General features: G+C 43.1%; 2 protein-coding genes across 3 annotated transcripts in view; both read right to left on the reverse strand.

Moving 5' to 3' along the window:
• Positions 1-3,429, reverse strand: part of LOC143359880 (beta-1,4-N-acetylgalactosaminyltransferase bre-4) — a 72,962-nt gene extending 69,533 nt beyond the window's left edge. The window contains exon 1 of the mRNA XM_076798212.1: positions 2,845-3,429. The gene's annotated coding sequence lies outside the window, so the exon portion shown is untranslated. The remainder of the gene's footprint in view (positions 1-2,844) is intronic.
• Positions 3,430-5,645: 2,216 nt separating this feature from the next.
• Positions 5,646-23,374, reverse strand: part of LOC143359883 (uncharacterized) — a 66,073-nt gene continuing 48,344 nt past the window's right edge. For both annotated transcript variants that reach the window (XM_076798216.1, XM_076798215.1), the window contains exons 2-6: positions 17,512-17,705; positions 13,144-13,256; positions 11,802-12,043; positions 8,897-9,069; positions 5,646-8,227 (exon numbers count right to left, since the gene is read on the reverse strand). In XM_076798216.1, the coding sequence (XP_076654331.1) occupies positions 8,033-8,227; positions 8,897-9,069; positions 11,802-12,043; positions 13,144-13,256; positions 17,512-17,705 (917 nt within the window). In that variant the 3' untranslated portion in view covers positions 5,646-8,032. The remainder of the gene's footprint in view (positions 8,228-8,896; positions 9,070-11,801; positions 12,044-13,143; positions 13,257-17,511; positions 17,706-23,374) is intronic.

The following is a 23,374-nucleotide window of genomic DNA, read 5'->3' on the forward strand; positions in this document are numbered from 1 at the left end:
AAGATGTCCGCGCGAGCTTGGATTCAGGAGTCTTTGTTTGATTATCACGGCGAGCTACTCGATTAGCGTCGCGCAACTGCGTCCTTTCTTTTCTAAGCTGGAAGAGACGGTGGCCGGTTGCGCAAGGTCGATCGCGTTGTTGCGACGCAGAAACCGTGGCGTTTTTCACCGATCTCTTGGCTCGCCTATTTTTCTTTTTCGTGCCGGTGCACGGTCTTGTGCAACCCGCGGCACGCGGTGAAATCCTCGATCCTGGATCTCGTTGTGCAGGCTCCAGAATGCGTTATTCAACGGCCGCGGACGCCGAGCGGCTGGGAAATCGAAATCTGAGCTAGAAAATGAAACTGGTCGGCAGCGAGCTTGGCTGTGTTGCTCGGTTGCTTTCCATCTCCGTGGATAAAACGCGAGCTAACGCGCATTTAGGTCATCCTTAGCTCCCCCATTATTTTTCACGTGCTCGACGAGCGCCGGGGACGAGAGGAATCTCGGCGTTTGCACGCTCACGCGTCCGACCGAGCGTCTTTCAGCACTCGAATTTTTTCCTGTTCCGTAAAGAAGATGATCTGACGCGCCCAGTTGCGAAATTGCGGCCGTTCAGAGGATCTAGGAGATGCTGGGAGCTTCGACTCTTCGGTGCCATATGTTCTTTGTTTTTTAATCGAACATGTGCTCTGTCGACTGTGTGGTTTTGCGGTCTTTATTTATTTTGTTGGGGTGATATTTAAATTTTATAATCATAAATTAATGTAAGAGAAAATGAAATTATGTTACAAATTATTAGAAAAATTACCTTAGAGATAACAGCTGCCGATGTCTTTAGGAAGATCGTGTTTATAAAGATGTTTGTGACCTCGATGTTGAATTCAGATAAATTTTGAATGCAGAAGTTTAATGATTCAGTCTGTTCGACTTTTAATATCTTACATGATTTGAGTTCAGATCGCTTCTGGCGTGATTGTTATATTATTTTGAGCTATGGAAAGATTTCAAAGAATTTTGGAGCCCCTAGTTTCATGTACAGGGTGTATATAAATTATATGTCACGACCATCATAGCGTGATTCTATACCTCCGGATCGGTGGAGATCTGTGAAAAAAATGCACCGCAAAATTCATTTTGACATCGAAACTTAAGGTCAAAGTAGCAAAGAGTGATTAGTACTATACGATGCATTAAAAGAAAATTTTTCGACACTTTGACCTTGATTTCCAAGGTCAAGGTGAATTTTGCGGTGCATTTTTTTAACAGATTTCCACCGATCTAGAGGTGTAGAATCACGCTATGGTGGTCGTGACATATAATTTTTATACACCCTGTACAAGTGTTCACTTGGTCAGAATTTTAAACCTGTTTGCGGTAAAAAATAAATTCGGGGGGAAGATTCTGGAATTACTTTAGTTCCTCAAAGTAACTCAACCCGGTCCAGTTTTTAAAATATTAAACTGTTAAAAATTAATTGTTCAACGCTCATCCTGTGGCTCTTTTTCAATAAAAAAAGTGCTTCGAATAATAGTCGATTTTAGACCGACGAGACTATAAGAAACATATGGAATATTTTTATAAAAAGGGAGAATGTATTATTATTTAATGTTTTTTCAGGTAAAAATACGGGGAATAACATTCGATTTTCAGCGCCTAGTTTCCGAGAGATTTCACTTCCAAGAATCGGGGAATACGGGTGCTATTAAATAGAAATTGACTCATGTGTCTGGTCACGACCCACCTATTCTACTTGTAAATACCAAGGCACGCGAACCGGGCGGATTTTCAAACTGGTTTCTCTCAAAAAACGAAGCCGCAAACGAAAAAATATTATCCTTCTTTTTCCACTAATTTCTGCATATGGAATCATAATGATACGGATGCGTTTATGGCAAAAATATATCGATGCAATTTGAAACAGTAGAGAAATAAAAAGCCAAATTTCTACTGATCTTCTGTCTCCTGCAATTGATAAACTATAATAATCACTAATCCGATTCAGTCTAATAGTGACTATAGACTGCAGATTTTATGCATTTGTAACAAAAATGATTGGGTAAAATTTAGGAAAACAGAAAGATTAACAGTTAAAAAATATCGATAAAAACAAAATTTCTACTCGGCCCCTACTTGCAATTAATACACAATTTTTCTTAAACCCAAAAATCCACGGTCCAACAACGACCATCTGGTGGCTCGTTCCCGAATTTTAGAGCCACCCTGTATACCCTAAACAAAATATTGTCATACCTCCACGGCGAAGTACAACGAGAAGCGCAAGAAGAATCTGAACTCCGCTCTGAGATGACCTAATAATTAAAACGCAATTGGTCACCGGAGTCTGACCAATGAATGCCGGTCGAACCTGTCGATCGACTGACGTTTCGAAAGTGAGTGGTCGCGTGGGCGTTCGGCCAGACAAATCGGTTAATCCTGGCGAAATGCTTCGATCAAAATTCCAGCACGAGGAACGTACCGAGCGCGGTATAATTAATCACTAATATAATAGAATCTACAGAGCCACGTTTAAAGACACGTCACAGATGTTTCCCGCTAAACGGTGACGGTTTCGGATCGGTTAATCCTCGAGGAATGTCTCGATGAAAATTCCAGCGCAAGAAGCGTGCGAAACGCAGTAGTATTAAAGACTTTAGCTAGCCCATCTCCTACAGAGACATCGAACGATCAACGACGTCGATTGAACGTCACGGTATCGAGATGACGGGGTCAGTACGATGACAACAGTTACGCTAGGACGTCAGTACGGAAAGACGCGGTGCGGATCGAACCCGCTTCGAAAACACTGACCTATCTCCCGCACGTCTTTCGCTGATGCTACTTTAGGTGCGGGTGTCCACCTACCGCGTTATCCGAGGACGCGAGTCGCATATCCTGTTCGAGGTGTCCTGCTGGTCCTGCGGTTGCGAAAGGACAGTTACACAGGGGGCCCAGCTTCCACGGTGTTGTCCGCGAATCGTCTCGGCTCGGCTCGGCTCGGCGTCAGCCTCCAGGCCCGCGATAGAGAGAGAGAACACTGGATAATCCGCCTGCTGTTGTTACGGCACGGCACACCGAATTTCGAAGTTGTTCCGCGCACAGGCTTGTCCACCGGGCAGCCTCTAGTCTCTGCGTGGCTCCCGACGAGGTAAACAACCGGGGACAACCACGCTTTCGTGTCGATATCTCTTCGAGAACATCCAAGGGAACACCGAGAGACACTGGCCCTGGCTACACGCACCACCGCTTGCAGGAGCACGCTCTCTCTCCTCGCACTCGCGAACACGATCGCAAGGTAAAACAGGCACTGTTCCGCGGAGATAACTCGCGAACGAGGGGGACCACGAGGTCGTGCCCGCTCTCCGTTGATGGGAAATCGGCGAGATCGAACCGGGATCTAGCGAGAGGATTTCGGAAGCCGGGAAGCCGCGGATCTCCGGTCCCGATGATCTTTACCGCGAACATCCTCGAGGAAACGTTGTCCCGAGTGTCGAACGCGGATGACAGCGGCCGCACGCGGCAGCGCTGGTAACTTCGTCTACTTGGAGCGCCACTGTGGACGTCGCTGAAGAAAAGGTCCTGGAGGCGCCATCGCGCGACGGTACAGTTGTTTGATTAATGTTTTATTGTCAGCGGAGAGGACATGAGAGTGCTCACGCTCGGGGCTTTAGTGTTCCCACTTGTCTGCATCGTCTTTTTAGTCTGGAATAGAACCTGCGTCGTCTTTTTAGCCTGGAACAGAACCTGCATCATCTTTTTAGCCTGTATTAGAACTTGCATCATCTTTTAGGCTGGATCAGAGCCTACATAGAAGACCCTCTTTTAACATAGAAGTAGCACCCACTTTGGCATTATTTGGAATCCGCTGCTAATGATGCAGGTAAGATGATGCAGGTTCTGGTCCAGGCTAACAATTAGACTGGGGGGCAGCACTATACCGGGGACACTAAAATCCCGGGCGTGTGCTTCTCGTTTCCTCTCTGTCGCCGAAGAAAAGCTCCTGTTTTATTGTTAGAAAACACTTTTTAACTGTAACACTTTAACTCTAACACTTTTTGTTTTTGTCGTAATCGAATCGCTAGGGACGATCATGAGGTTAAGTGAGGCCTATCTGGTTTGAGTTGGAGCAAAATGGTCTGGGAACTTGTCTATAGCTTTGATTGCAGCGTTTGAGGTTTGTGTGGAGTACAGGGAACATTGTTTGTACGAATAGCATGCAGCATAATTGATGTGATTCAGATTGTTCTCTGTATTGTATGCATTGCTCTATCTGATTTGGCAACAATAGAATCTTGCCGCTTCTCCCATAACACACAATGTACATTGCGGTAAGAACCATCTGCTCCGTTTGAACCTCCGTACAGCGCCATTTCATGCAGCAGTAAAACGCTCAAACTGGTAGATGAACGTTACCGATAGAACCAGTTTTATTTTTATTAATCACAGAGATAGAATCAGTTATTTTTTAGCTCTGACCTTGTCTTAAATTAAGATCTTAGACTTTTATGATCTGGCCTGAGTCAGTTTGTTTTCCTACGCTGACAAACGATAAATCTTGGAAATAGATTCACGAAAACTTTTTATCATGATCGCTTAATACTTACCAAGGGATTAAAAGAGTCGCAGAAAAGTAGGTGGCACCAAAGACGATATTTTTTATGGGATTATTTTCTTATGGGACTTCTTGGGAGTTTTTTTTATTAAAATGACACCAAACACGATATAATTTCAACTGTATTCAGTGGTTTAATGAACGGTATATAGCAAGTTTTGGACTTATGCTAAATATTACGTTAAGTTATGTTTCTATCCGCAAAAATTACGCAAAATATAAATTAATTTGAGAGTAAAATGTGCTCTAACTCTCGGGAACGTTTCTCCAAGTTGGATATCGGATCTGAAAGTGGATTTTTTTCAAAACAATTCACTTCTCTTTGTTAAAAATGATGTAGGATCTGATCCATGCTAAACGTTCCTCTCTGCCGTGGGTGTGGGATCTGATCCAGACTAAACAGTCCGCTCTACCGTGGGTGTGGGATCTGATCCAGGCTAGAATTTAGTGTAGAGGCAGCACTATACCGGTGGCATAGTGCTCCGCGGGCGTAAACATTCTCGTATCCAGTTTGATAGACTGAAATTTTAAAGGCCCACGTTGAATTCGCTGCCAATTAAATTGACAATACCCATGAATTATTTTATTAAATTGTTTAAACTGTCATTGTAATTGTACAACTATCGACCCTATTCTTGGACCCCTCCCTTCCCTGAATCTTTCCCTTTCTTAGGTCCCTCCCTTCCTTGGACCCCTGCCCACAGTAAACCCCGCTTTTTCTTGAGGCCCCACCCTTTCCTGAAGACCCCGCCCTTTCCAAGAGACTCGACCCTTTCTCGGAAACCGAATCTTTTGCTAAATTTTCTCCTGCTTCCCATTGTTACACACTTCATCCTTCCCCAGGAACAAAAAGTTCATTCCCACCCGGCGACTTCGGTGCGTAGAGCCGATGGCAGTCGCCATCTTGAAAGCGCTCGGGGAGCTACGGAAGCACGCCCGTGCCGTATAAAATCAATAATAGGTATACTGTGCATAGCTAATTCACGAAAATGTTTACGTTTGGTAGAGCGAGTCCGTTCGTTCTGGTCTCGGTTCGAGTGAAAACACGCAGTCTAGATACGCAGACGTGTATTTCTTACGTTCTAAACACATAGTGATATTAGATGACAATGGCATACTCACTTCGTCGAAACGCGTCACACCGGTCCGGTGGATTATACAAAATGATCGTTGATTCGCGTCAATGATGAATCTCGGGTGCCTCTTCGTGGCCGCGTGACGTGTACAAACAACAAAATTCAAACGAACCTCCGTCTCGAAACGTGACACAGTATCGTAGAACGTCAATGATGTTACACGCCATTCCTTCGTGAATGCCTAAACTCTAATTTGGATACCTACGAAAATAGTGATCGCTCGAATACTTTAGAGTCGTGGTCTCGATGGAATTTCGCAAATTTCAAGCTACCCGACGATTATGTTAACGCGCTCGTACATACGTCTGCAACTGAAAAGAGACCTACGGAAAATATTCATATCCTCACGAAACAGATCGTTTCACGAACTAATCGCAAGTATCGCGATAACAACAATTAATGATTCAACGTAACAATTACTTTCGTTCAACACAGCTGCCGAAAAACGTATCGCACAAGGAATCACGGCGCCGTGCATACACACGACGCGTGACAGCAACTCATTTTTCCTCGGGGTGGGTGATTTATGTTCACGACTCGACGACGAACAATATCCTACGGCTAAATGGATTTACACGTCCTCGCGACGTGTTACACGTACATCAACACATTCCTCTAATATCAAGTTTTTTTTTTTTTTTGTTATCCTATCTCGTCGATTCGATGATGATCTCTGACGCTACGCAATTTATCAGAATCGCGTGAGTTCGCTCGTCACAAGAAGAGAAACGGAACGCGTAATCACCGTGATACTCCCGCGGCAATGATCCACGGATCAGCCCGTTAAACCCTCAAGTACACGATCGTTTAACGACCATGATTCTTTCGAGATTTACGCGATCCATCTTCCCACGGTGTTTCGAATTCGTCGACGCAACGTTTATTCGCTGAAAATCAACGTCGAATCTCTTTCAGAGTTCAATCACGGAGCTCACCGAAAGGTTAACGGTGTTATCATCGGGCTCGGGTTATCATCGGTGCATTCCCTATCGACAAATCGTCCAACTAAAAAAATAGCCCAGCTATCTCGCAACGATGAAGGTACGGCGTAAAAGTATCGCTCCGTTCGACGTTGGACGTGTCGTTTTTTCGTTTCTCGTTCTCCATCCGACGTGGAAGAGATCGTTCGAAAAGGAAACCTGGTTTCTAGATCTCGTTAAAGGAGTAGAAGATTTTGTAATCGCACGTACATGGTATAGTAGTACGGGCTTGTGCACGATATGTGTGAAAGAATTGGCACGGATACACGCGTTATACAAAAGGTATAGTTTGTGAAAATTGTTCCCACTTCCTGGTCGTAGACCGAAGCCTTCTCTCAACTTCCCTTGTCTCTCTTATTCCCTCTCTCTCTCTCTCTCTCTCTCTCTCTCTTTTTCTCTCTCGCTCTCGCTTTGTCTCTCCCTGTCTTTTCATCGACACGATTGGTCCTCTCGAGCACTGCTCGACATCGATTATTTTCTCGAGGACGGGACACGCGTTAAGAAGATCACCAGACGCATAATTGATCTCGAAACTGTCCGTTATAATAGCACTACAAGTTCGCAAAATAGGGGTGGATGCGTGCACCTGAAACTTCCGGTCGGGATCCCGAAAGTTCGGCTACTCGAAAAGTGAACGCTATTTCGACCAGACGCGTCAAAAGACGCCGTATTAATCAATAAATCTATGTCTTAGAATATTCAAGATGATCGGTAAGGGCGTGATGCTACACAAAAAAAAAAAATAAAATCGCTATAGAAATAGTATTGAACTACAAAATTATATTGGAACGTTACGCCTAGACTGCGGATTTAATGCGTTTAAAATTGGCGAGTGAAATAAGAACATTGCTACACTATTATCAATTTCCTGAAGCTATCGGAGGGAGAAATACATTTTCGTTTGACCAGTGTTTTTCAAGACTGATGCAAAACATTTTCATTTCCGCTGTCTAGTCTCGCGTAAGTGTCGTACTCTAGCTCGAACAAAGTCAGAATTGAGGAATGAATTTGTACAGCTAATTGTTCGCGGAACAATGGGAATGTCGGGTAAGCGTATTCGGCGAGTTGACATCAGAAAAGGAGCCGTACCCTTTCCCCCGGGACGATCGTCCCGACGATCTCGATGGCCTCGAGCGTCTCGATCGTCTCGTCTAAAATCGGCGCGACAATGCCCGACGACGGCGTTGCAACGGGAACGCGATCGCCGAAGCGATAATTGATATCTATTGGCTGAGTTTCTTCGGCTGGCCGGTGTTGGAAAGGTGCTTCCAGAGGCCGGTGATCAATGGCACGTCCCGGAAGCTGTCGGCCGAGGGCTACGCCTGCTACGAGCACATCAGGTCCACCGACCTTGATTCGCCCCAGGCGTTCTGCATCTTGAAAGCTGTCGCCGGCCTGGGGACGACGTGGTGCGACGCGGCGGTGCTCGCGTGCCTCAGCGTCGTCATCGGAATCGCCCCGGTACCGGAACTGGCCTTCTTCAGGGTCTTCGCGTGCTCGGACTCGTCCTCGAAGCACACCTGAAACCCCCGTTTCTCCAGCACTCGCGCAAACAGAACAACTCTATTCCTTAAGGGGGCCGGCAGGCATTTGACCTTGACTGTGCCTTTTTTTTCTAAACATTTTACGTCTTAAATAAGTAACTAATCAATTAAGAATGCATGCCACCGTGTTTGTACATGTCTTTGCTACGTCCGTCCAGAGCCCGATCCAAATCTCTCGAAATTAAGAGAACCTCTCTGCGGCAGCCATCTTGTCACGTCATACTTGCCTCAGAAAGCGAGTTTTCTGCCGAATATTACAAATTACTTCACGATGAGGTAGAAATTCGCAATTTGGGCTCCATACAGTCGTAGATTGGACTTTTGGGCAACACAAGTGACCAGTTTTAAACTGCTCATTGCAATATTGAAGCGTCGATTTGTCAAGATTTTGACCCTTGCAAGTTCATATACGTATATTGCAGAGAGATTCTCTAAATTTCGAGAGATTTAGTGTTCGTATCGAAAAAAAAGGCTCCATACAGACGTAGCAAAGACATGTACAAACACGGTGGTATGCATTTTTAATTGATTACTTACTTATTTAAATGTCTAGAAAAAAAGGCACAGCGTAACATAGCGTGACAGTCAAGGCCAAATGCCTGCCGGCCCCCTTAAATTCATTGTGAACCCCTCTCCCTCGCTCACCCAAGAGTTTCCTGTTGGTTTTCCTTCGTTCGTCAAGTCGATCAGCAGGTTCTTCTGCGACCCGGTCCCTGTGGGTCGCTGATCGCTTCGCTTCGTCTGCTCGGTGACTTTCTGAGCTGGTTTGCTCTCTTCCTCATTGTCCTCCTTCTCCTTCTTCTTCTTCTCTTCGTCCTCTGTACATTTGTGAAATTTATTAGGGCTCACCTAGGCTGTACCAGGGTATTCTTATATTTTCTAGTGAATTATTTTAAGTAATCTCGTCAGGAAAATCTGAGAGTGCCGTTCGATCGTAGACAATTTATCAAAATTATTTGGGAAATAATTGAATTTCCAGGTTTAACTGCTGCAGATTCCTAGGGGTATTGTTATCGCGGTGATGTTGCAGTCTCGTGTTCTGTTTCGTGGAACCCTGCACCGCTTAATGAGGCGTACATATCGATGTATTCCGTTATTTATACTAACGCGACCTCGTGTAACCGAAACGTACGCGGAAAACGACACTAACGCGAACGTGTCCTGCGATTTATACGCCCGAACGTTTGTGAAGATGATACAGAGATTGTATTACAAACGCCATAACATCGTGTCCTCTGCTGTATAGTCTGTCCAGTGTCATAAACAAATGCGCGTGGGCCGTACATAGAAGAATAGAATGTATAAACTGAAATATAGAATATACGTGGAAACTGCAAATTGAAATTCCCATATTTTCAGGATATAGTAATATACAGGAGCCATATTAAATCTTCACTCTGGAGGATGGACAAATCATACTTAAACTGAGGATTCTTTTGCAGAATAAAAATTGTACGCATTAATTCCAAGGCGCTGGAACCAAATGAAAATTTCTGTCTTTCTTTAATAGTTTCAACAAATTAGTTGGACTGCGGAAAACTTTCGGCATCAATCACGAGAAGCAATAAAAATTCGATTCTGTCAATCTTGCTTCTGTTTAAAATAAAATCCTATTAATAATATCTCGATACCCTCAAAATTTCTTTTTATCCTATTATTTCATGCTTCGCTCATTTTTGTCATAAACGCGCAAAGTGATACTGGACCGGCATCCAATAGTTGCAATCGAGTATACTCTGTTTAGATCCGCAGTATCATTGGGCAGACTGTAAAGCGCGATCTTCGATGTCATAGTGAGTTTGCGAGTAACATAGATCCATCCACGGTAACAGAAACCAGATGAACAGTATAATCGCAGCTAATCCCGTTCGAAGGGAAACGTGCACGGAAGTGTTGGCGCGAGTGGAGGCGCCAGTAGGAACTGTAATTGTCCTACTTTTCCGTAATGTTGCCGCCCCGGCTGCACACCAAGTTCAATATTACCGGACAATTTCCTGGGCGCACTCATAACCCCGCGTCCGAAGCTTTCCGCAATATCCTCGCTCTCAGGGAGCTAAGTGCACGAACACTATTGCCCCGCCCCGACGATGTACCTTTCGGCTAGATCAGACGGCACCAGCGAGATCCTAGAATCTCACGGTTTACCGGCAAATCGAATTGTCTCGATAATGCCTACCGATTTTCGCCCGATCGATTCGCCGTCGTCGATTCGTAAGACAGACGTTTTCCCAGACAGATCAATTATACATTTCTTACGGACACATAATTTCTTGATACTCTGTCTACCGGAAGTCTGCTAACAGAATTTTCAATAATCCTGCCGCACCAAAAGGAAGCTTAAAAATTTTCAATAATAATAGCAAACGAAATGATTGGATCGTGTTACTGGGAGTGATTGGTGTACGATTGAAATTGCTATTGTTGCGGGAGGTTCTATCAAAAAGTCCTCAGCCGTGGCTGTAAAAGATTATGAAATAATCGTTGGTTGATAATGTGTTAATCAAAGGAACAATGATCGAGTGATGTTCATGAATGGCACCGTCGTGAGACACAATGGCGGGTTTAATGGTAATCGGGCTAAGCGGCTCTGTGGGGTCCCTTTTCTTTTTTGTTAATTAGTTTATGAGGGTGTTCTTGCGACTTTTATTCCCAATTTGAGTTCGAGGGGAACACAAATTTGTACCGCTCGGGGCCCTCGGTCGACTTGAGCCGCCACTGCTGGACGTCCGCAAAATTGATGATTTATAAATGTCTAAAATTGCAGTAGTGTATAAATAAAGGGTATGCTCAAAAATAAAAGTTTAGTAAGCACAGCCATTTTCCCAGAATGATTTAAAAATGCCTAAAACTGCAGTAATGTAGGGGTATGTTCGAAAATAAACATTTAGCCAGCACAGCCATTTTCTCAGAATGATTTAAAACTGCCTAAAACTGCAGTAATGTATAAATAAAGGGTATGTTCGAAAATAGAAAGTTAGCAAGCACAGCCATTTTCTCAGAATGATTTAAAAATGTCTAAAATTGCAACAAGGGACGATTAAAAACGCATTGTTTTCGGCGGAAAAAGGTTATGTTCAAAAATATAAAATTAACAAGCAAAGAAATTTTCTCGGAACGATTTAAAAATGTCTAGAACGGTCTGGTTGATATACCATTGGAGTTGCTATTGTTGTGAGAGGTTCTATCAAAAAGTCCTCAGCCGCGACTGTAAAAGATTATGAAATGATCGTCGGTAGATAATGTGTTAATCAAAGGAACAATGATCAAGTGATGTTCATGAATGGCACCGTCGTGAGACACAATGGCGGGTTTAATGGTAATCGGACTAAACGGCTGTGTGGAGACCCCTTTCTTTTTTGTTAATGAGTTTATGAGAATGTTCTTGCGACTTTAATTTCCGACTTGAGACTGAGGGGCGCAAAATTTGTACCGCTCGGGGCTCTCGCTCGACTTGAGCCGCCACTGACGTCCGCGAAATTGAAGGACCGATTCGGCCGAAAAGAAGTGGACCGCAGGAGCCTCGCCAGGAGGAATAGATTAATTAGCCTACCGGTTCTGTCTTCGGTTAACGAGGGGCTCTTATCCTGGGCGTGATGGATCCTGGGATCGGCCTGGGACAGCTGCCAAGCCTCGTAAGCCGTGTTAAACGCCTGTGCCACTGTCAGCGTCACCGTCTGCGCCATTTTTCTCTTCGGGCAGAGGAACGCGTGGCACTCCATCGTCTCATTCAAATTCGTCGCGATGAACGCGAACACGTGGTCGTGGGTGGCGTCCGCCGAACAATAAGAGATCCTAAAACATTTCCATCTTTCTTTCCAGTTTCAACAATCACAAGATCGCGTTAACCCTTTGCACTCGGTGCAATCGATTACAGACTCATGATGTCCCCTCAGAGGGTACAACCGAGTGCGAAGGGTTAAATTAGCTTGGTGCCTTACAATTTCATTCCGAGCTTCCAGAATGCCTCATTTCATTTCGTCTGACACCGATGACGAATCAAATAATTTGTATTGTCTCAAAATCAATGGTTAGGTTGCTATTGCATACGCGTTAGCCTGTTATTTGTACAATTCTATGGGTACGAAAAAATTCAACCAGGAAAACTACTACCTCGGATTCACAAGGGTTAAAAACGCATTGTTCTCGGCGGAAAAGGGTATGTCAAAAATCGAAATTCAGAAAGCAAAGAAATTTCCTCAGAACGATTTAAAAATGTCTAAAATTCCAACAAGGGGTGAATAAGGATTAAAAACCGCATTGTTCTCGGCGGAAAAGGGCATGTTCAAAAATAAAAATCCAGCGAGCAAAGCCATTTTCTCCGAACGATTTCAAAATGTCTAAAATTGCAACAATGGGCGAATAAAAGTTAAAAACGCATTGTTCTCGGCGGAAAAGGGTATGTCCAAAAAGAAAAATTCAGCAAGCAAAGAAATTTTCACAGAACGATTTAAAAATGTCTAGAATTGCAACAAGGGACGAATAATTGTTAAAACGCATTGTTTTCTGGTGGGGCAGGGGTTAAAGTGTATGCGTCGTGGCAGACAGCGGCTAGTACATGGACATGGCAGTCCGATGAATCATGGTTTCGAAATTGGACAGGGAATAATACTCCGCGACCGGTGTGCGATCGTGTAACGTTTGCTGGTCGGCCGTTATTACGCGGATGCAACGTTTCGAATGCATTTCAGCCCCGTTCCCCGAATCTATCGGATATTATGTCGGGCTGACGCTTGGGAAAATGCGCAACGAGCCGACCGATGCACACAGTTCTCGCACCGACGAATCCGGTTTTCGTGCGATTACAGGTTGAAAACCGTGACAGGCGTAACGTACGCGCGTGTTACGCGAAACGCGGTGCGCACCAGATCGCGAACACTATGTACCGTACGTACCTGTATATAGACACTTGAAGCTGATCTTCTTCCGTGGCTATGTCTGTCATCCTGATCCCCTTTAAACTCACGGCCAGGGAAACCCGCTGCAGCTTCTTGCCGCTCGCTTTTGCCTGCGACCACAGAATCGTTGCAAATTGCAATAGGACAATGGTAGCAACGGGATCAGACAACAATTTCAGCGTTCGCAAATTTTTCTTTCTTTTCTGCAAAATTTCTTTTTTTTTTCGAAAGATAGCGTATCGTAGGGTGTTAGCGGGCTGCTGATATTTCTCGTTTACGGGGAAAACATGTGAAATAGCAAACCGTAGACATCAGAAGACTCACGGGATATTAAATTCCACTATTAACCTTGACAAATTGACGCTTCAATATTGCAATGAGCAGCTTAAAATTGGTCACTTGTGTTTCCTAAAAGTCCAATCTACGTCTGTATGGAGCCGAAATTGCGAATTTCTACCTCATTGTGGAGTAATTTGTAATATTCGGCAGAAAACTCGCTTTCCGAAGCAAGTATGACGTCACAAGATGGCTGCCGCAGAGATTCTCTTAATTTCGATCGATTTCGTATCGAAAGAAAGGCTCTGAACAGACGTAGCAAAGACATGTACAAACACGATGGTATGTATTTTTAATTGCTATATCATTATTCAAAATATCTTTTACATTATTAAATTTGTTTGTATTTAATAAATCACTAAACACTTCAGTAAGAGTAAATTGCACCATTTTCGTATGAATAACGTGAAAAAAAATATATAGAATATTCTAGGTCGAAAGAAATGTTTCGTTTTCGAGTTAAAATAGCTTCGAGTGCAAAGCGACTAAAATTTGGTGTCCGAAAAAAATCGTCGTTCTCTCCACGACCGAAAACGATTGACAAACCGGTGCTCGCACGCTCGGATAAAAGTCGTTCTCGAGGATCCTGAAGAGCATTGTGCCACCGTTGTCGACGAAACATGGTCTGCCAGGCAGATTAGTATTGTGCCGGCAGCTTTTTGTCGGATCGCACGAGGGAAGACGGACGAAGAAACGGGGATAATGTCGTTTTCAGAAACGAAGTATCTCTCGGCCGGCACTTTACGTAAGGCGCGACGTAATCGCGAGCCTCGGGCAGCCTAATTGCCGCGTTTAACGAATTAGCTTGACCGAAGATTACGCAAATCCGCTTAATTCGCGAGTGTCCTCCCGGAATTAGAAGACGCTGTTAAGGAGAACCGATTCGCTGAATTAAGTATGCCGACATTGAAGTCACCGGTCTATGCAACAATTGTCGTCCTCTTTATCGCGCATCCTCGGTGCTGCTCGCCTGTACACGTAATTAGCACTAATGGATTTACTTAAAGTGATTCGATTCTCGATTCGAATGAACTTCTTTATTCGAGCACGCATTATTGAATCGTAACAGAAATCCGTTCCTTTTATGCAATAACAAATTAAAGAATTTGTAGCCAATGCGGGGATTTTTAGGCAAATTAAAAATTGCCTCGATTAATTACAATTTTAATTCGGAACAGTGCGACGGTACCTTTAACACGTTGACTGCCATGTCACCCATATGCGGGTGACGGAATTATTTGCCCAGGTTTTAAAATGAATTTTTACGTTAATATATTCATTGCACCAAATCTGATTAGGATCTGCAAAATTCAAGAAAGTCGGGGGACTATTCAATATCATATATTCAATATTTTTTCAATTTTTATTTTATTAAATAACAATTTGATTTCGTGGAATTTTTGATTTTTCTAGTCTGGCAGTCAAACTGTTAAACGCTTTAAATATTTCCCGTTTTTCGACCTACTCATTAAGATCCGTTTAGTAATCAATCTAATATAAAATCGTTGACTATAAGTTTACATTTAATCGCAATTGCCTCCACTCGCAACGAACCGCGACCATATATTTCCAATTAGAGCGAATGCTAATATTTCCAATAGCGAATGCTTTTGTTATTACTATAAACAAACATACACCGATAACAGGGTATTCGGAGCTGGGTAATTCGATTTTCGGCGTGAACAAATTAGAAAACTGGTGGCACGCGGAACAGTAATTGGTCAGCATTCATCCGTTCCGCGAAAATCGGATAATGAGGAAACGCTCTTACGCAGCGCGCCGCTTCCGTAATTAATTAATTGGAGCTTTAAATACGGTACAAAGCTTGTGACAGCGAGAATTCCAGTTTAATCTTCCGGCAACGCGATTGGACACCGATAGACATCATCGGCCGAGCGCGAAATGAATAAATTCTACGAATTCTGAGAATATTTTCGAAGAAGTTCGCCGAAGTAATTTCATCGGGGGAAAAAGTTTATCGGCGTTGTCGGATCGCGATGCGCATAGTTCAATTGGTCGATAAATTAATGAGGCGGACGCGACGCGACTGGCGCGTGCGTGGGTGTGCGTGACGCGGCGCGTTGCACCGGTGCACACACACACACACACACACACACACACACACACGGTGCAACCGAGAGATTTATAAGCGGCGTCGTTCGTCGATTCCATTTTTCCAGAAGTGCTTCGATCACGCGGCGTCCCAATTTTTCACGAGACCAGCTCCTCACGGTCTGTTTTAACGCGCAAAATTCGATACAGAACGTCGATATCCACGATCGATCAATCGCGGGGCTATTCGTCTTGCAATATTGTTCCGTTTACCGTTCCCTGCAACAGTCCTTGGCCCCGTGAAAAATCCCCTCCCCGGATTTCGGTCGAAAACTGGATCAATGATGTCGTCCAGTAAATTTAAATTTGCCATTCAAATCCTCTTGGAAATACAGAGGACCCACAATAGCATTTCCTAAACTGCAAACATTCATTTTTTCCGGCCATCGAGCATTACTTTCTCTAATAAGATGCGGATTTTCGTCACTCCAATAACGACACTTATGGCGATCTACAAATAAAATTGAAAAATAAAAGATATAGGCTTCCATTTGAAGAAACAAAGTTGACCTTCGAATGACCTTGAAAACGTCACCCGAATAAAAAACTGACACTGCCCCCCTCTTTCCCCCTTGAAATCCTTGAACACGTATTTTACGCTCAATTAACCCCTTAAAGCACAGTTTTTTTTTTAACAAAACCAGCCAAAAAAATCAATTTTTTATATACCGCGTTTTTGTTCCATGGAAAAAGGCTATATTTTATTTTTGAATAAATAACGGGTTAATATCTTTCATACTTTTCGAGATATTCGGCTGGTAAGTTTTCAAATGAACACCCCGTATAGAGAAATCACTGTGTTCACTTAATGGCTGTGTTAATTACTACAGTGATCAGAATTTCTTTCTAATCGGAAGAAAGTTTATGTATTCTTCAATAGCTACGTATCGATAACACAGAATTTTATTACGGCTCATAGGAACACAATTTTCATTATAAACCGAGGTACAACAATTTTGAAATCTGTCTTTCACAAACACTTGTCTCAAACGGACGTCAAAGGAATTACTCGAATTCCACGGTAAATAAAAATTACCACGGTATAATTTTAATTAAAAATATGCATTGTCCGAAACGATATGACGCACGTTCGTTCGAATAACGAACGAGTTGCTGTTACGATTTAATTGTTGTTGTTGCTTCGGTTCTATCCAAAGTGGAACGTGTCCGACACGGCAAAGAAATTCCCCGAATTCCACAACAAATCAAATTACAACAGTAAAATGAAACGGTGAACAATACAAAAGTTCGAGTCGTTGTTGCTTCGATTCTGCCCAAAATAAATCGTGTAGACGGCATCAAAGCAGCCACTTAAATTCCAGTTGTTACGTCACATAAAACAACATGGAAACCGTTAATTATTCCAACGAAATGGAGCACTTCCGTGATTGCGAACAACAAATTGGCAGAAGTAATGAATCACTTTCAATCCACTCGAAATGAAACACGTCGAGAACGTCGAAGACCGAATGTTGCAAACAAATGACTCCAGCCGCGTCAAACGTTGATCGAAAATGATAAACCGTAACCGATCCACTCCGAAATAAAATCCGTTCAAGAAAATCGAATCGCCTGTTCTCACAATTTTATACGTAAAATCAAAACAGTAAATTGCTTGGAACGAGGAACTACTTGAAATTCTAATTACTTCGATTCTACCGGAAATGAAACGGGTCCGAGCCGAGCACAAATTCCTCTTTTCAGTCGACGGAGAAGATATCGAGTTTGCCGTGGGTTTCGTGGGGCTTTGACTAAAGACGGATCTCGGACGACAAAGGGCGTTTCCTTTTTATTCGATTCCTCGAGGGAGCCGCCGGGCCGGGCCGGGCCGGGTCGGGCCGGGTTTGCTCGCGAGGAGCAGTGAAAAGCCAGGATCGTGGAATTAGGATGGATTAAAGTGTGTACGCGGGTACGTACCATCGTAATGACGGTCTTGATGGCTTCCGCCGTCGCCTCTTCGCTCGATGGAGTCTCGACGAGGGTGCTTCCCAAATATTTGAGGGTGAACCGGGCTTCCGACGCATCCTCGGATTCCTCGTGCGTCGCGGCCGCAGAACCGCTGCCCTCCACGCATTCGCGGCTATTCGCCAGGGCCCATTCCTCGCATAGTTCTGCAAGTTAACGTCGACCATATTGAAATTCGCCGGGCAACGCTGCGGTCAAGTTCATTTTGAAACTGGCCCAAGTCCACTTGTACTTAAATGGAGATATTTAACACTGGACTTACGGGACCCGTCAAAACGACGGGTTCTAATATTTTTAATTTAATATCAGGACCTTGAATAAGTTCTCGCTGTTTCTTTTACAAAATAAAAGCTTTATTCAAATCATAAGGAACAAAATGATTTCATTGAAAGTATTGCCCATCACTAGCGACCACTTTCTCCCATCTTTCTGGCAGTATATGAATTCCGCGTCGGAAAAACGACATGTCTTTTGAGGCTATCCAAGATTATCCAATCGATCCATTTTTTAGCTTCTTCATTTGCACTCGAGTGGTGACTCTGAAGCACCACTAGGCATTATTTCAAAGAAATTACAAAAAATATTGCAAAATATTTGTTACATTACAAGATTTGTATTCGATAGATTACTAAACACTTAAATATTATATGTGGAAATCGGATCAGTTTAATTAAAATGAAAATATTCCAAGACGGAAGAAAAATTTAGTTTTACAATGGAAATAGCGCCGAGTGCAAAGGGTTAAGATTCTAAGGATGCATACATAAGAAATTATTTAGCAGATTTATGTCTTTGGGTATATATTATTTTTAAAATATTGCTAAAAATGTGGGTAGCACGTTCTTGTTATTTTTATGAAGTAATGCAAAATAGTCGCTTTTAGTAAACCTAGTGTTAAGGGTTTGTGTTTCAATGAAATGAAAAATATACGTATAGGATACCAATGTGTCATACTGCTTGAGTGTATCTAAAAGAGTTAAATGTACAGTTCCTATTAAAATAATAGCAATTATTAAGTGAATAATATGTGTGTAAAAGAAATACGATAGAGGCTATGTAAATTTATCGTATTCCTTTTAAAACTCCTTTTGAATTGGATATGTATTGCGCATGTCTGTAGAACAACATGGCGGATTGACAGTTGATAAGAGTAGAGACAAAATAGAGAAAAGCGACGCCCATTGCAAAATCTAATTGATTAGGATTGTCACTTTCTTACATAAATCTTTGTGGAATAATAGCTTTTAATCTTTCCGGCACTCTTTGATAATGTCCTTCGGACATTGTCAATATTGGATTGGGCTTGGGCCACTTCCAAAGTAATGGTTTTAATTACTGCGAAAACTTATGTGTCCAAAATTATCGTATGTACTCCGAATATACTTCACCGCAAATGTTGTTTACGACAGCAAACTTGAAGTTGTACACGTATAAAAAAATGGCAAATGGACTTAGGCCACTTTATCTCAGCGGGCCGCGAAACCGCGCCTCGATTAAACGCTGGAAAATTAATAACGCCACGGGACATGTAAGAATAATGACCGTCCGGTTAAACTTAACGCGAACTAACAGATTTACGGCGATCGTAAACGATATTTTCCAATTTTTCCATGCTCCCCGAGAAAAATTCTGGCATTTTATGGGAGCCGCGTTTTACGGGCCATTCGTATCAGATTATATCATAAAAATTTCATAGTTTTCCAAACTTCATAAGCGAATGGCCGACAAGCGGTTCTCGAGTGGCCCATAAGCGACCAGGATCAGTGATTTCGCAGGTGCGTGCGCGACCGCTATGGAGGGATAGTTTGCGTACCAATAATGGGACGTTCCGCACTCATCACGGCGACGTCATGTCCCATTAATTCATCGCGTCCCCCACCCCCTCCCCTGCCACCCTCAACGACGTGCTCGAGAAACAATCGATTCTACTCGACGGGCCAGGCCTCGACTACAGCAATTTCGAGCGCGGTGCGGTTTCTTCGGAAGTTTTGCAATTCAAGGGGATCTTATCGAGGCTTCTCAGACTGTAATTGTATCGGATACTACGGTGTTCCCCGCCGGATGTAATTGACGCACTGTCGGCCGTCTCGAGGGCCGATTTTCTTATCGAACTTCCCTGATCGAGGGGAAGATCTGCAACAGTGCTCCTCAAACATTATCCTGCTAAAAGTTTCCGCACATTCACGAGTTTATACAAACAATGCGATCATCCGATGTTTTATTATTTCCTCTTTGTTAACCACGTCGCTTGCTTCCACGAAAAACTGTTCCAAACATGCCTTGGACAACCTAACATTTTGCGGTGCGATTTTTAGCAACGAAGAAATTTCTAAAGACCTGGCGAGCTCATAGACAAATTAACAGTAGAACTACCGAGTAATAAATACACCTGGTGAATATTGCTTCGTAATCATGACAAGACTACCTCTATTCGAACCTCGTACCATTTTTATTCCAACGTGTGCTTCAATGAAAAAGTTCATTCAAAAAATTCTGACGAAAACATTTTTATAATTGTGAAAGTAAACAGTAATTGTGAGGGAGAAAATTAGGAACCAGTGATTTTGACTGGTTCGGTAGTTCTAGTGTCAATGATAATGACGCGTAGACATTTTGCACGAAACTCTCTAGTCCACTGAACAGTAGAACACGAACCGAATTCTCTGAAGAGAGAGACATTGTTTATTTCGAAGCTCCGCGTGGTCGTCGGTTTGCAAAAAGAGTAGAGTGTTTTCAAAATGTGCGGTTTCGGATTGCGGGTTCGCAGAGCTCTGAACTCTGAACTTTGGCGGGACAAAGGATCTTGTCGAGGCACTCGTTGACCACTCGTCGAGGAGGCTCGATTCTTCGGTGCATATCTTGCCCACTCGAGTCCCTGGCTCGTTCAGTAATTACGTCCTCGAATTCCGTTTCGGTTCAGACGTCGCTCCAATTAAGTTTGCCGCGCCGCTTTCCCCGGTTCGCGGTCCAATTAGACGATCCAACGATTGTCCCGATGTCCAACGATACCGTTTGCCCCCGCGAAACCGGCACAAAGGATGAAAAACGACTTTCTCTGCAGCCTTTGACGAAAAAGTTCGCGTTTATAGCAAGGCCACAAATCCCGCAGACAATTAACCGTTTGCACGCGAGCATCTTTATCCGCTCGGTCGAGTTGATTCGCAAAGTGTCCAGCAATCTGTCATAACAAATAACGTAACGCTGGAAACGTGCTACTCCGCGAAATTAATTCTTTGCAAGTTTATCAAATTTACCAATTCGCATCGAAATTAGTCTTCTTGTGATAAACGGAAAAATGGTGACTAAAGCATTATTTCTTCGTTACGATGCAATATTTTAAAATGAGACGAGAAAGCTTTTCAAAATTTTATAATCTCGGACGAGTGTGCAGAGTTGAAACAATTTTTTCCCAGCAATTATCACAATTTGATTTTATAAAGTCCGCCGCGATTTTATTGCATTTGAACGCGTCGGCTGATACTCTTTGACCAGGTTCGCCAATTAATTTGACAATAATGATAGCCGACGAAATTCAATTTAAAGGACGCAGAGATTGCCTTGATGTCGAGTCGAGTTTTCTAGAGATCGCAATTCGGCAAATCAATGTATTAATTACGAACTGCGCCGCGGGCACCGGAGTAACTTCGTTCTCGCTCGCATTTCGCGTCGAGGAAACTCGAATGAATTTTACCGATTTACCGAATTTCGTGTTCCAAAATCGCCAGAAATTTTGCATTTCCTCGGAGGTGGATTGTCGAGGGCTAATCGCTTTGTCTCGGTGGAAATCTTTTGTTTTTTCGTTTCCGAGCACCGGATTTTTCGGAGGAGGTTTCGAGCACGGCCCTCGGTCGAAATCACGATGAACTTTGCCCTCTCTTTCGGAAACTGGCAAAAGAAGCACGCGAGGCTTTTCGAGCGCAGCCACTTGGCGCGCGACGAGCTTTCTCGCTTCTGTCGCGCACTCGAAAGAATTGAAAGCAATTACGGCCGGGTTCTCAGCAATTACCGCGGCGTCGCGGAAAAGTAAGCCACTCGTAAAGTCCGCCCCTCCTCCTCCCCCCGAGCCCCCGCCAACGACACTTCACCTCGCTCGAGTTTAATTCTCTTTAATCGAAAATATTCGTCGCTTTTTCCTCTACCTGGGCGGAAGGCGTCGCGTCGCGTCGCGTCGCGTCGAACAAATTGCCAACGACGAGACGAGCCAACGTTGGCCCGCTCGAGGTTGTTACGAGCGTTCGCGGCTCCTTTTCACAGCTTCTAATAACTTGAGCAGTTTTCAACTTCCTGAGGACATCGCCGGAGCCGCAGGAATTTAATCGACCAGCCGGAACGATGGCGCCGTCGCGAAACACGCATCGATCGAGTTTTATCGGTGCTTCCGTTGATTAGCTCCGACAATTTAACAGGACTAACAAATAAACTCCCATTTCGTTCCTGTGTCTTGCATTGTTACCGTTGTTGCACTAATCTGTAATCCTTTAACACGTGAACTGCCACGTTAGTCACATACGACTGACAGTGATTTTTGACTAGTTTTAGGAACTCATTTTCGTTGTGACATATCCAGAGAAACCGAAATTTATTAGAAAGGGTTCAGACAGCATCCCCTATAATACATTTTAACCAGTTAACTGTGTTTGACGCGTATACTCGTCATGAAGAAATGGCAATATTTTGTGTCATGACGTGTATACTCGTCACAACAGCTACAATTCAAACAGCGGTTAATTTTTGCGACGCAACTTAGGTACACATTTTTCAAAGAGGTCGCAACAGCTAACTGGTTAACCCTTTGAACCCGAGTGGTGACTCTGAAGCACCACTAGAAATTGTTGTGGCATTATTTCAAAGAAATTACAAAATATATTACAAAATATTTGTTACATTACAAAATTTTTATCAATAGATTACTAAACATTCAAATGTTATATGTCAGTTTCGTACGAATACAATTAAAATATTCTAAGACGGAAGAAAAATTTAGTTTTAGAATGAAAATAGCGCCGAGCGCAAAGGGTTAAATGTTTAGTTGCGGTTTCATTAGTTAAATTACCCTGATTTTGTAAGAATCTCTGGGATTGATTTCTGGCATTGAACGTGTTGATCAAGCGATCAGCAACATTCTTGATTCGAATGAACTTCTTTATTCGAGCGCGCATTGTTGCAATCGTAACAGAAATCCGTTCCTTTTGTACAATAACAAATTAAAGAATTGTAGCCAATGCGGGGATTTTTAGGCAAATTAAAAATTGCCTCGATTAATTGCGAAGTACAATTTTAATTCGGAACAGTGCGACGGTAGCTTTGAACGTTTTAAATATTTTCCGTTTTTTGATCTACCTATTTTCACCGTTAATATCCGTTTAGTAATATAAAATCGTTGACTGTAAGTTTATATTTAATCGCAATTACCCGCATTTGCAACGAACCACGACCAAATATTTCCAATTAGAGCATACGTGTATTTACAACCCGACGAGATTATGTTACAATTCGATACAACAAAAATCGCGGGAGATCGCGAATGCTATTCTTATTACTATGAACAAACATACGCCGATAACAGGGTATTCATTAACAAGACTATAGTCGTATACGAAATAAACTCCTATTTCGTTGCTGCGTCTCGCATTGTTGACGTTGTTGTACTAATCTGTAATCTTTTAACACGTGAACTGCCACGTCAGTCACATACGACTGACAGTGATTTTTGACTAGGTTTAGAAACTCATTTTCATTGTGACATATCCAGAGAAACCGAAAATTAGAATCTTTAGAATTCGAAAGGGTTCAGACAGCATCCCCTATAATACAT

The sequence above is a fragment of the Halictus rubicundus genome, chromosome 12, assembly GCF_050948215.1.
Source record: "Halictus rubicundus isolate RS-2024b chromosome 12, iyHalRubi1_principal, whole genome shotgun sequence".
NCBI classification, from domain to species: domain Eukaryota; kingdom Metazoa; phylum Arthropoda; class Insecta; order Hymenoptera; family Halictidae; genus Halictus; species Halictus rubicundus.